Source organism: Octopus sinensis, linkage group LG13 (assembly GCF_006345805.1).
Source record: "Octopus sinensis linkage group LG13, ASM634580v1, whole genome shotgun sequence".
NCBI classification, from domain to species: domain Eukaryota; kingdom Metazoa; phylum Mollusca; class Cephalopoda; order Octopoda; family Octopodidae; genus Octopus; species Octopus sinensis.
Genome location: NC_043009.1, coordinates 20,936,986 through 20,949,166, shown reverse-complemented (window position 1 = coordinate 20,949,166; position 12,181 = coordinate 20,936,986). Strand labels below are relative to the sequence as shown.

Sequence of the window (12,181 nt, the reverse complement as noted above, 5' to 3'; positions counted from 1 at the left end):
CTGATTGGGGTGACAAGAGACAGACAGACAGACAGGGATGGGTGACCCAGGGTCGAGTGTGTGATGATTGGCAATACAAAAAGAGATGAAGATAAAGTGTACTGATTGAAAACAGGTGTCATCCATAATCCTTATGATGGGCAAGAGAGGTAAAGTGATGAGCAGTTTCTGTAGCATCTGTGAAATTGGCAGAGCAAGTAACAAGGAAGTGAGTGGTGGGGGGCATGTGAGGAAGTCAAAAGTGTACAGAGGCAATAAATGTAAACTTGACAGGAGACACAAACACACACACTCACATATGCATGTACACATACACATATCCATACATATGCAGATACCAGATTCTGTCACAACCCCTATTTTTAACATGTATTCAACCATGCTTGCATGAGGGTCACGTATTCTCCACTCAAGCATATTTCCAATCAACTCAGTCTTCTGTGAGATGCAACATCATGAAGTCAGTCTTGAACCAGAAACCTTTATTTCTAAACTAAAGATAATTTTTAATAATGTTATCTATCAGGCCACCAATATAGTGTGGACGTAGATATTGAAAATGTCTCCACTTCTAAAGATGAGGTTACTTATTCTTTTCTTTTTCTTTTATTCTTTTACTTGTTTCAGTCATATGACTGTGGCCATGCTGGAGCACCGCCTTATAAAAAAATGCTATATCGCCTACTTACTTCACAATATGTACTCATCTCATAATCAAATTAAGTTTGATTCATAATTAAGTAAAGAAATAATAAAATGATGTAAAACATGCATCCAAGTTTTTTTTATTGTATTAGTAACTTAATTTTATAAATTTCATTCTAGGGGTTTAGTTTATGCTAAACTAGAGGAACCAGCAAACTCAATTGACAATTTCTCCAATGCCATCCAATGTAACCCTGCTGATGACCTGGCTTACCTTTATAGAGCACAACTCTACCAAATGGTAAGGAATCAAACAAGAATGCTTTCCAACTGATTGATAATATTTTGTATGAATATTTTAGTTTTGGTTCATATGTTATAGAATATTTAATACAGGAGTCAGGCATAGCTTTAGAGAGGAACACTTTGTAAACTGGCAGTCATTTCAGTCCAACCCATGCTAGCATGGAAAATAGACGTTAAACGATGATGATGATTTCAGTCTTGGAATATGGTAAGTATCGTTTTGTTGGTGTGATATTTTATACAACATGGTACCCACTGCTCACTGCACATCAGTTGAGATGGATTTCTATCATGTGTTGTCAAAGGATTGAATGAGGCTATACAAGATATATTTTATAGTAGCTGCAATTTTTAAGAATTTCTACTGGTTACTGATATTTCATATAACTAAGTCTATGATAGTTGCAATATCCTTAAAAATTCTTACAATGAATTTGGAATCAAAAACTTTTTGTAACTTCTTCGTGATTGTTCTATTGTGAAAGATGTTTTTGTTTGTTATTTTTCTTATAATTCTTGAAATATTCTTTTTATAGAAATAGTGATTAAACCTTAGAATATTCTGAAAAACAGAGGCCATTGACAGGTCAAATACTACACAGTGTATACCCTATAAATACAATCTGTAATGGTTATTCTAATAAAAACCTGTTTATTTGATAGTTTACCACATAGCAATTGTTTTACATTATTTTTTAAATATTTCTCTCAACAAAATTTCTAATATTCCCCCAAAATATCCTTCTATGATATTGTCCCATAACATGTGGTGTCCCCAAGCAGGCAGTTAATACAAGAGAGATAATCATTTCTTCAGTGATCTAGCAGGACTAGATGCTTGAATTTGAAATCAAGAAGAAGATAGAATACACACCTCCCCCACCCCCTCTACTCATTACAAAGATCTTAAAATTTCTAGTCAGTGGTAACTATGTATAGCACTATATCATTCATTTTAGAAATCTTCTGCATGACATTACCTGAAGTATATCAATGAAACAAGACATTTCTTATATTTCTCTCTGGCATTTCTCTAATATATTCCAGGGGGGATACATTCAAGCAGCAATAAGTGATTATCAGAATGTTATTGATCTTCATCCCCTTAATTCTGTAGTTATCTTGAAACATGCGACACTTTCAATGAAGATTCGGTAAGTAGTGAAGCTATTCTTTTATTGAAGTTGTTGGACGCTGACCATACTGAGGCATAATGCCTTCAAAGGCTTTTACTTTGATTGTATAAAGCCAAGGGCTTTATTTTTGGGGTTTGTTTTTTCATCTCTATTTATAGAGTTGCTAATTCTATCATGACATAAAGAAGATATCTTGGACCAAATACCACAAGGTACTAGTCTTTCAAGTGCTGATTGTTAACTCTGATACACACACACACATTGTTTGTTTTTATGTTATAATAAAAATAATTTTACATCAAATTGAAGGATTACTCAATACATTTGGTTAGAGTTCAAATTCATTATTCTCTAACAAGATGGTGAATTGTGAAAGAATGTATCCTTACTGCTATTGAGAATATATGCCTAGAAAAACTTGATTTGACAGGAAATATTAGCTTATCAAGAAGAACTGTTTCTGATCGTTGACATACAAAATTCTCTAAAATCTGATTCAGCAGAATTCGTATTGTATTCATTAGCTATTGATGAGACAACTGATCTGTCTGATACTGCTCAGATGGCAATATTTATACGAGCAATAATTGCAAAATTTAACTTTCGGGAAGAATTTCTTGCTTTGAAATCAATGCATGGAACAACTAGAGGTGAAGATTTATTTCAAATGGTCAACTCAGCCTCGAAAGATTTTGATTTGCCATTGGAAAAAATGGTCTTGCTACAGATGGTGATGAAAAAAGATTTGTAGCTCTGATTAAGAATGACTTTAAGAAGCATCTTTTGGATCCGGAAACTTTAATGGTGTGTCACTACTTTATTCATGTGGAAAGTTTATGTGCAAAATCTCTCAAGATGGGCAATGTAATGTAAGTTGGAACTAAGGCCGTTAATTTGATAAAAAGCAAAGGGTTGAATAATAGGGAATTTAAAGGATTTTTGAAAGCCACATATGGGGATTTATTGTACCATTGTGAAGTTAAGTGGTTAAGTAAGGCTTAAGCGATTTTATGAAGTGAAGAAAGGAGTGAAAATTTTTATGGTTATTAAAGGTGTTCCTATTATAGAAGATAAAGTTTCAAAGCGATTTAGCATTTTTAGTAGATATAGCTAGACATTTAAATAATTTGAACTTTAAACTACAAGACTCCAATCAGCTAATAACCAGTTTGCTTTCTCATATCAAAAGCTTTGAATCAATGCTTCATTTATTAGTCACACAATTGAAAAGAAAGTGCTTCACACAATCTCCGAAATTGAGCAAACAAAATCCTGAATCAACAATGGAATATTTTGATGAGTGTGAAAGTCTTTTGAAGAAATACAAAATAAAATTGAACTATGTTGTTTTTTGAAACACCTCTTGATATGTCCTGAGGAAACTCTGGATTCCTTGCAATTAGAATTGATTTGCAGTCGGAGAACTTAATAAAATCAAAATACAGTATTTTGTCTTTATTGGACTTCAACAAACCCATCAATCATGAGAAATTCCCTGCTTTACATAAAAATGCCTTGAAATTTGTATCTCAATTTTCGACAACTTATCAATGTGAGCAAATTTTTTCCAAATTGAAATATACAAAAAATCATCTTCATACCAGACTTACTAACGAAAACCTGAGTAATGAACTAAGAATAGCAGTTTCTTCAAAGACGTGATGTTCCTAAACTTTCAAAAAAAAAAAAAAAATGTAGTTTCATCCTTCTCACTAAACAAAGCCAAATTTTAAAGTTAAGGTTGATTAGTTTTTATAAAATTATCACCAGGATAAATTTGTTCAAATATGTCATTTACACATAATACTATTTAGGTATTAATGTAATGTTTCAAAATTAAATTCGGTCTGTGCTTGACTGTTATAATTTCTCCAACATTATCCAACATTAGGATAGGTACATTTTGAAAAATATAGAATACCTCATAAGTAATATAAACGTCCTAAATTCAGTGGCAGCATTAATGAAGATGTTATGCATTAATTTAATGTGTTAAACTTAGCTATATTAATGTAAATTGAATTATGCATAGATATATACACAGATACAAAAGTCAGAACTTGTGATCTGCCCGCAGACCTAAAAAGTTTCCCCACCCCTGCTTTAGATCAACCAAAACATTTTTGGGGAAATAGAAACTATGGAGACCTATTGGAAGGATCATTGCTGTTGTTATATGGTAGACTTAGACCATCACCTAGTCTAACACAACCCCACCACTTGGTTCTTTAGCAGAGCCTATTCTCTTACAAGCATTTCATCCATGTCTCCAACTGGTTGATAACTTCCTCTTTAGTGGGCTTTGATAAGGCTTATGGCTGCTGGCTTATGTTTTTTCACTCAACCATTAACAGAAAAAAAATGGTTCTAAATGTGATGGTCATATTTCGAAAGCCACTGGTTTTAGGTTTGCTCAATCAGGTCTGACCTGGGCCTAAACAACAGCAACAGCATTCTCACTCTTGTAATCAAAAATTCACTGGATTAATTTGTCTATAAAACTTATTTCTAACATCAGGGAGGTGTATAGTCAATTATATTGATCCTGGTACTATATGACTGGTACTATATTTTTTAACAACTCCAGAAAGATGAAAAAAAAAACTAGCTTCATACTGAAGCCTGAATGTAAATGGGTGGAACTACATTTTATCCAATGCTGTAATTATTCTACCTCTTTATTAAAGATGAAAGCTCTGTTTTCTAGATTTTTGTTTATTCTGTTTTTCTCATCATTCCAGAAAGTGGAATCTGGCACTAGCAGATTTTGATAAGTTAATAGAAATATCTTTGAACAGTAATTATATTTTACAACGAGCTAAAATTTATATAGAATTAAAGAAGTTTCAGTTGGCTCTAAAAGATTTATGTGTTGCCATCCATCTGGATCCAAATTCCTGGGAAGCCTATTATCTCCGTGCTTATCTGCTGAAAAGGTACAGTATTGACAATCATTTGTAATTTCAGAATATATTTACAAAACTCTTTTTTTGAAAACAAGACTTTCATACAAAAGTTGTTAACATCCAGTGAAAAGCAGGTCCTCAGTGAAACAAAGAAGCTTCAATTTCGTCATTAGGTGTACCAGAAATTGCAGCCAAATCTCCTTCAAACCACACTCTGTTGTCTTATTAAAAGATGCATTAGATAATGTTTTCTAAGGAGCATTATTTTTAAAAAATGTAATGATTTTATTCATACATCTGTCTGCTCTGTCAGAGTTGACCCAGGGTTTAACAACAACAGCCAAGTTGTCAGAATACAATTGAAGGTCTTCTATAGATCAACAAATTAAAATTAACATTGTTCTTTGCTAGTTGCTTTTTTTTTTTGTCTGCAATTATTTCACTAGAAATATAGTTTGTAGTTTCATATACTGGTACAAACGTTTGTAGTTTCATATTCTGATACAAAAGTTGCTACAAACAATGAGCACAAACATACAAAACCCTCTAAAATCTGGAAACTTTTTTGTATACTAATGACTGTACATCATATCCATAGAAAAGTATGTAAGCATTCATGTCATGAAAGCCTGGACTGATCTTGTGTCTATAAAGAATTTGTTGAAAAAGTTGCCATGCTGTTTGTTTGGTTGGAGCCTATAAGAAGTGGGTATAAGCAACATCAAGCTCTGCCTCCATTGTGTTTGGTGAACATCCAAGCAGGAGACCCATACAATAGTATTGATTCCACAACGACTTGGGAGAAGCTTGTCTGAAGCTCATCAGATGATGACTTGAAGACGACACTGCTGTCATCAAGATCAGTCCAGGCTTTCACGACATTATGAATGTTTACATACTTTTCTTTGGATATGATACTCAGTCATAAGTATACAAAGAAGTTTCCAGATCTTAGAGGGTTTTGTATGTTTGTGCTCATTGTTTATAGCAGATGTATAGTGGCTGTCGTTGGCTGTTCAAGTGCATGTTATTAAATGGAAACAGTATGAATTGCCATCAGACATTTTTGTGTATACATATATTGTTTATTCTGTGTTGACCTTTTGTGGTGGAAGCATATAATATAATACAAAAACCGTGTGTGCTTTTACATACAAAGAAAGTTTTGATTTTTACTTTTGCACTGAAAGAAGTAACAAATAATATTTGTATTACAGTATGTATGAATGTGTGTGATGAGAACAGTCATTTTGAGGATGTGTATGTGATAAAATATCATCATTTACGAACCATATATCTTGTGTTGAGGCGAATAGACATGTGAGTTGCACGTGAGAGATTGCATGTGAAGCTGTAGAGAAGACGTGTCTTTGACCAAAGCCTGGCAGGAACTGAGGCCATTTCTACAGTGGAGCTCAGAATGAGGCTACTGTATCAAAGCGAGGCTAGCTGCCTCATAGATATATTCATCTGCTGTGTAGGTCGATTCACATATTACTCTGCCTAAGTTATGTAGCTCAGCTATAGTAATATCCAGTCTTTGAGGCACTGACATATAAACCAGTATTTTCTGTCACTTTCTCAAGGCTATGTGGTAATTTGTGTGATAATTTTCATGGTATCACCAAAGAGTGCAATTGTCATCAGTATAACCACAGTCTATAATTGCTATGGCTGGGAGATGAGAGGAAGTAGATATTGTCAGAATGAAATTACATTGTTTAGTTTTATCAATTGAAATGCAAAAGACATTGTCCAGACAAATGATTAATAAGAATAGTATAAGTCTACCATTCCTTGCAAAACAACTACATCACTGCCAAAGAAGTCAATGTCTTTGCCAGATGATCACACTTTAGCCGTTGTGTTCTTATAGAACATTATTACTACTGCTAATACCTTTTGAAGTACACCCTATGAAAGAAGAATTTGCTCTATTTTGCCTTGGTAAGCAGAGATGAAAGCTTTGAAAAGTCTACAAGCAGTAAGAATGCCTGAAGAATTTTAGCGACAACTTTGTCAATGATTCTGACAGTTAAAATCTAACAGTTGACCAATTTTTCTTGAACTCATTTTGGTTTTTGCATAAGACCTCCTTGAGTTAAGGTTGTTCAGCAACAATTTGTTGTAAATATTTGTGGCTCTTCTTATGAGAATAATCCCTCTATAATTTTTATCCATACCTAAATTATCTTTCTTGAGAAATGTAAAAATACAATTCCCAGTCCATTTTTCAATTGAGTTTTAATGAAATTACAAAATTGAGGGAGCGTATCATTGTATACTTCTATCTACCAAATTTCTGGTGGCATATTATCAATGAGGAGAGTGAAACAGACTAATACATGTCTATCAGATTATATTTGCCCTCCCCACATCACAGGAATATTACCACTTTTAATTAAGATTTTGGTGTCGTAAACATGTCCGAATTATTTAGTTATCTCCCCTTAGATTTAAACAATTTTTTTCTTTTTTTAGAGCTTCACGTAAATATTGCTTTAAATTTTTCATATCACATAAGGGTCTTTACACTTACTTCAGTTATTATACTTTAATTAGTATCTTACACTCACTTCATTATTATTCTCATCACTACAAATATATTCCTCCACTCCGCAGATATTACAGCCATGTGTATGTGTGTGTCTTTTAGTGATTTTCTTTTGTATTTTCATTTCAGGAACAATATAAAGCAGGCTATTACAGATTTTAGTTTAAGTTTATTTCTGAATGATATGCAAGAAAACATGAGCTCTTATTATCAAAGAGGTCAGCTCTATATAAAACTTGAACTGTAAGTATAAACAAGATTATTTTTTATAATAGCTTAGTCAGATAGAGCTATACCATTGGCACTTTTCATGGTCTCTGAGGCTGGTTGGATGAAAAGAGAAAATTTGAGAGTTCAATTGGTGCTCTGCTACGTATAAGGTATTTTGAATTGTGCCTTAAATTTCAGCTCCTTAAAAATAGTATCTACATAGTAGTTGATTGCATGAATTTAGCCAAAAAATCTGGTTTGAAATTTCCCCTTTTAAATGAGTATATACAGTTTTTCTCAGTGAACTTTAATAACAAAAATAGAATGAATCGTTCACATTACAGAAAGTTGATAAAGCAAAACAGTTCAAGAGACCAAAATATTTCTCCATCAGTTCCAGAAAAAACTCACCATCATCATTTTACATCCACTTTCTATGCTGGCTCAGACTGGATGGATCGTCGTAGTTTAAATTAGTTCTTTTATATGGGGTCACTGCTCTCCTAGATATAAGGTCAGTTTTTGTCATGGTTTCTATGGATGAATGTCATTCCTAACACCAAACATTTTACTAAGAATAATGAATATGTTTTATTACAGCATCAGCACTAAGGGAAGAAGGGAGGGAAAGAGAGACAGAGGTTACTTTGTTTCCTTGAATAATGAAAGTGTCCTCTCTAGTTTACATGGTCTCTGTTCAAGGCAAACACGAGTGAGAGTATGAATAGAAAAGAAACTGATAACCAAGAGAATGATGGAAGAGAGAGAGAGAGACAGAGTGAGAGGATAGTAACAGAGAGAGTAATGGAAATTAGAAAGTGATAGCTACATATTGGTTGTTGATGATGAGTTTGAATAGAACAAGAATATGAGTTGCATGATGGTATAGCTCTAGAAATTGGTGGCGATATGAATGGGAGATAAAAAGTCATATGAGAGAAAGTGTGTGGTGGCTGGCAGTAAAGAAGTGTGATCTATATAGGAGGCTCCAATGTTAGAACAGAGGTTACATGATAAAGTGTGATGGAAAAAGAGAGATAGCATGATAAAAGGTAACTGAATATGGAATGATCAAATACCAATCCTTGATATACAGGCTGTGTACAGTGAGTAGGGGAGAGAATGAATGATAAATGAGAGAGTAAGAAGAAGTAGTTGGTGATTTAACAGGAATAAAATGGGTACAAGATTCACAGTGGATATATCATACATCCCACCTCTATAATTCATGTTAATTTATTGTTATGTAATTAAGTTCACTGCTTCATAACCATGTGCTTCTGGGTTCAATTCTATTGTATAGCATCTTGGAAAAATGTCTTTTATGATATCATCAGGTTAATTTGTAGCTTGTGAACAGAATTTAGTTGACAGAAGCCCATTGTGTGTGTATGTTCATGTGTGCATGTGTAAATTTCTTGCAGTGTTTACTGCCTAGAAGAGTTAACTCCTTAAAAGGCACATACGAGGTGGTGTCAAAAAGCTCCTGGACTAGTTCTGTAGCATGCTAACAGATGGCAGCACATGGTTGCATGTGCAGTGAGAGCTAGCAGTGACCTTCATGAGGCAGTATATCGAGTGACATCGCTGTGTTTACTTTGCAAGTTGTGAAATTTGTGTTTTATGATCACGTGTATGTTGTAGTCTGCGATTTTGTCATGGACAGGAAGTTGGAATAAAAAAGCCAATGTGAAATTTTGCATTAAACTTGGGAAGTCTGCTACAAAAACATTGAACATGTTTTGGCAAGCTTACGGTGATGAGGCAATGGATCATTTGTAATGTTTCAAGTGGCATGGACACTTCAAAAGTTGAGGAATGTCTCTGGATGATGATGAGTGATCTGCAAGACCTGTCATGAACGTCACCCTTAGAAATGTGGAGAAAATCATCAGTTTGTGCATGAGGATCAACGGAGGACAATCAATGATGTTACTGATGTTGTTTGGTCTGTTGTATGGATCCATGCAGGCAAACCTCATGTCTGAATTGAACATGTGGCCTGTTTCTGCCAAGTTTTTCCCGCCACCTGCTAACCACTGAGCAAAAAGAACATTGTGTTGAAGTCTATCCAGATCTCTGTCAGCGTGTCAGTGATGATTCATCCTTCATGTCAAGGATCATCACTGGTGATGAGAGTTGGGTCTACAGATACAACCCTGAAAGCAGCAGTCAACACAATGACAAAGCTACAGCTCGTTCAAGAGCATGCCCATAATTTTTCCCAACATTGAGAATTTGTCCGCAAGGGCGGCCAGACCATCGATCAAGAGTTCACTGTGATATTTTGAAGTGTTTAAGGGAAGACATTCCTCGACAGTACACCCTGTCACTGAGCTCCCCTCACTCAAAGACAACTTCGTACCGCTTCTGCATCAGCCCTTTTCACCTGCAGACTTCCATCTCTTCCCCAAGATGAAAATTAAGCTCAAAAGTTGCTGTTTTAACACCATTGTTGAGATGAAGAGCGAGTCACAGAAGATCCATCAACTCACAGAAAGCAACTTTCAGGCCGGATTCCAAAAGTGGCAGGAATACTGGGATCAGTGTATTGACCTTTAGGGTGAGTGCTTTGAAGGAGATGATGTTAAAATTTAGGTAAATAAGTTATTTTTAACTAGTTTGGAAACTTTTTGATACCATCTCATAGCTCAATAGATACATTCAGCCATTCCATAGAGATAAATGCAATGTATACCAGAGCTTGTGAATTTCTTGAAGGTGGTTCCTCAGCCTGACCCCAGACCAATGAATGAAACCAGTAAATAGATTATGAGAGTAAAATTCTTATGCAGTATATATTACCCCATTTCGTCTGTCTTTATGTTCTGAGTTCAAATTCTGCCAAGGTTGAATTTGCCTTTCATCCTTTCAGGGTCAATAAATTAAGTACCAGTTGTGTATTGGAGTCGATCTAAGCAACTGGCCCCCTCGCCCAAAATTGTGGGCCTTGTGCTTAGAGTAGAAAAGATTATTCTACTCTCCTCTCTTCCCCTTCTCTTCTCTACTCCTTTCTCTCCTCCACCCTGTCCTCTTCTACTCTCTTCCCCCTCTTTCCTCCCTCTCTACAGTTTTCCTCTCCTCTCCTTTCGTTTACTCTCCCTTTCTACTGCTCTCCCCTTCCTGCTATTTTCTACTCTTCCCCCTTTTCTTCTTCCATCTCTCCTCCTCCTCTCTTTGACTATATCAAAGCTTTTAGAAAACCTAATTGTCCAGAAAATATCTCCTAATCCTAATACCCATCTTGATCTGGTTATACCTATTTCTATGGCAAATGCTGACTTTTATGATGACTATTATTAAAATGATGTTTAAAATTCAATTTATAATTTTCCTATTTTTCTCTTCAAGCATTCATCAAGCCATCAGTGATTTTCTGTGTATACTTCAATTCCAACCAAACCATGTAAATTCTCTACTCACTTTGGGACATATTTATTCAAGATATATCCAAAATTATAAAAAGTATGTTCAATTCTTTGCTCAAACTAATTACTGCAAAATTATATTCCATGACTAACAACAACATAAAAAAAAAAGAGTTCTGTTTTTGTTTTTAAAGTTTATAGAAGTTTTTTAATAATGCCAGTGTTGCCTATATAGCTATACATGTCTCTCTCTTTTTCTCTCTCCCCCTCTGTCGCTCTCTTTCCATATGTATGTATATATATATATATACACACACATATATATATACACACACACCATATTTTCCAGCTTATAAGGCATGCTTTTTACCCCAAAATTCCCACAAAACATCACCCTGCGCCTTATATGTTGAAGGTCAGGCTTCAGATAGGCTTGTGCAACTGTCAAGTGTTAATTTTAGTGCTATGGTAAGGCCTAAGGTATAGATTAAAAATACATGTGTTATATTAAGAAATAACAAATACATTTATTTAGTATATATTAAGCAAATCTGTGTCCTCAGTAGCCGTGTGCTGTTGTTTGTTTGTATGAGAGGATAGCTATCAGTGTTGCTGAAACAAAATTGGTGATATTTGGTAATGTTAAGGTAAGTAACTTAGCCAAGAATAACTGTTTACCAAAGAACATCAATCTAAATTTTCATGGTTCCTATACATGAAAATGTGTGAAACATTCGGCTCTGGGATCCAGAGTTGGCTGCAGTTGTTTTTTTTTTCCTGCAGATTAGGCCTGCCACAATTGGGATGCACCTTATATGCTTGAAAATATGGTGTGTATGTGTGTGTATGTGTGTGATCAAAAGTGATAAGCATCCCTTTGTTGTACATCTATTAATGTTATATTGCCTGAAGAAATGAATCTGTGAAGATGATCAACCCAGAAATACAGACCGTGATCTTAAGAGACATGTGATTTGTGGAAATATGCATAGCGATGCATTAAATGTTTATAAATTCTATCCAAGGACTATTGTTATTATTATTATTATTATTATT

The 12,181-nt window shown here is 34.6% G+C and overlaps 1 protein-coding gene across 1 annotated transcript in view; it reads left to right on the top strand.

The window, feature by feature from the left end:
- LOC115218596 overlaps positions 1–12,181 on the top strand; it is a 140,367-nt gene that overhangs the window by 96,225 nt on the left and 31,961 nt on the right. The window contains exons 24-28 of the mRNA XM_036508549.1: positions 826–946; positions 1,999–2,105; positions 4,829–5,023; positions 7,677–7,790; positions 11,109–11,222. Of these exons, the coding sequence (XP_036364442.1) occupies positions 826–946; positions 1,999–2,105; positions 4,829–5,023; positions 7,677–7,790; positions 11,109–11,222 (651 nt within the window). The remainder of the gene's footprint in view (positions 1–825; positions 947–1,998; positions 2,106–4,828; positions 5,024–7,676; positions 7,791–11,108; positions 11,223–12,181) is intronic.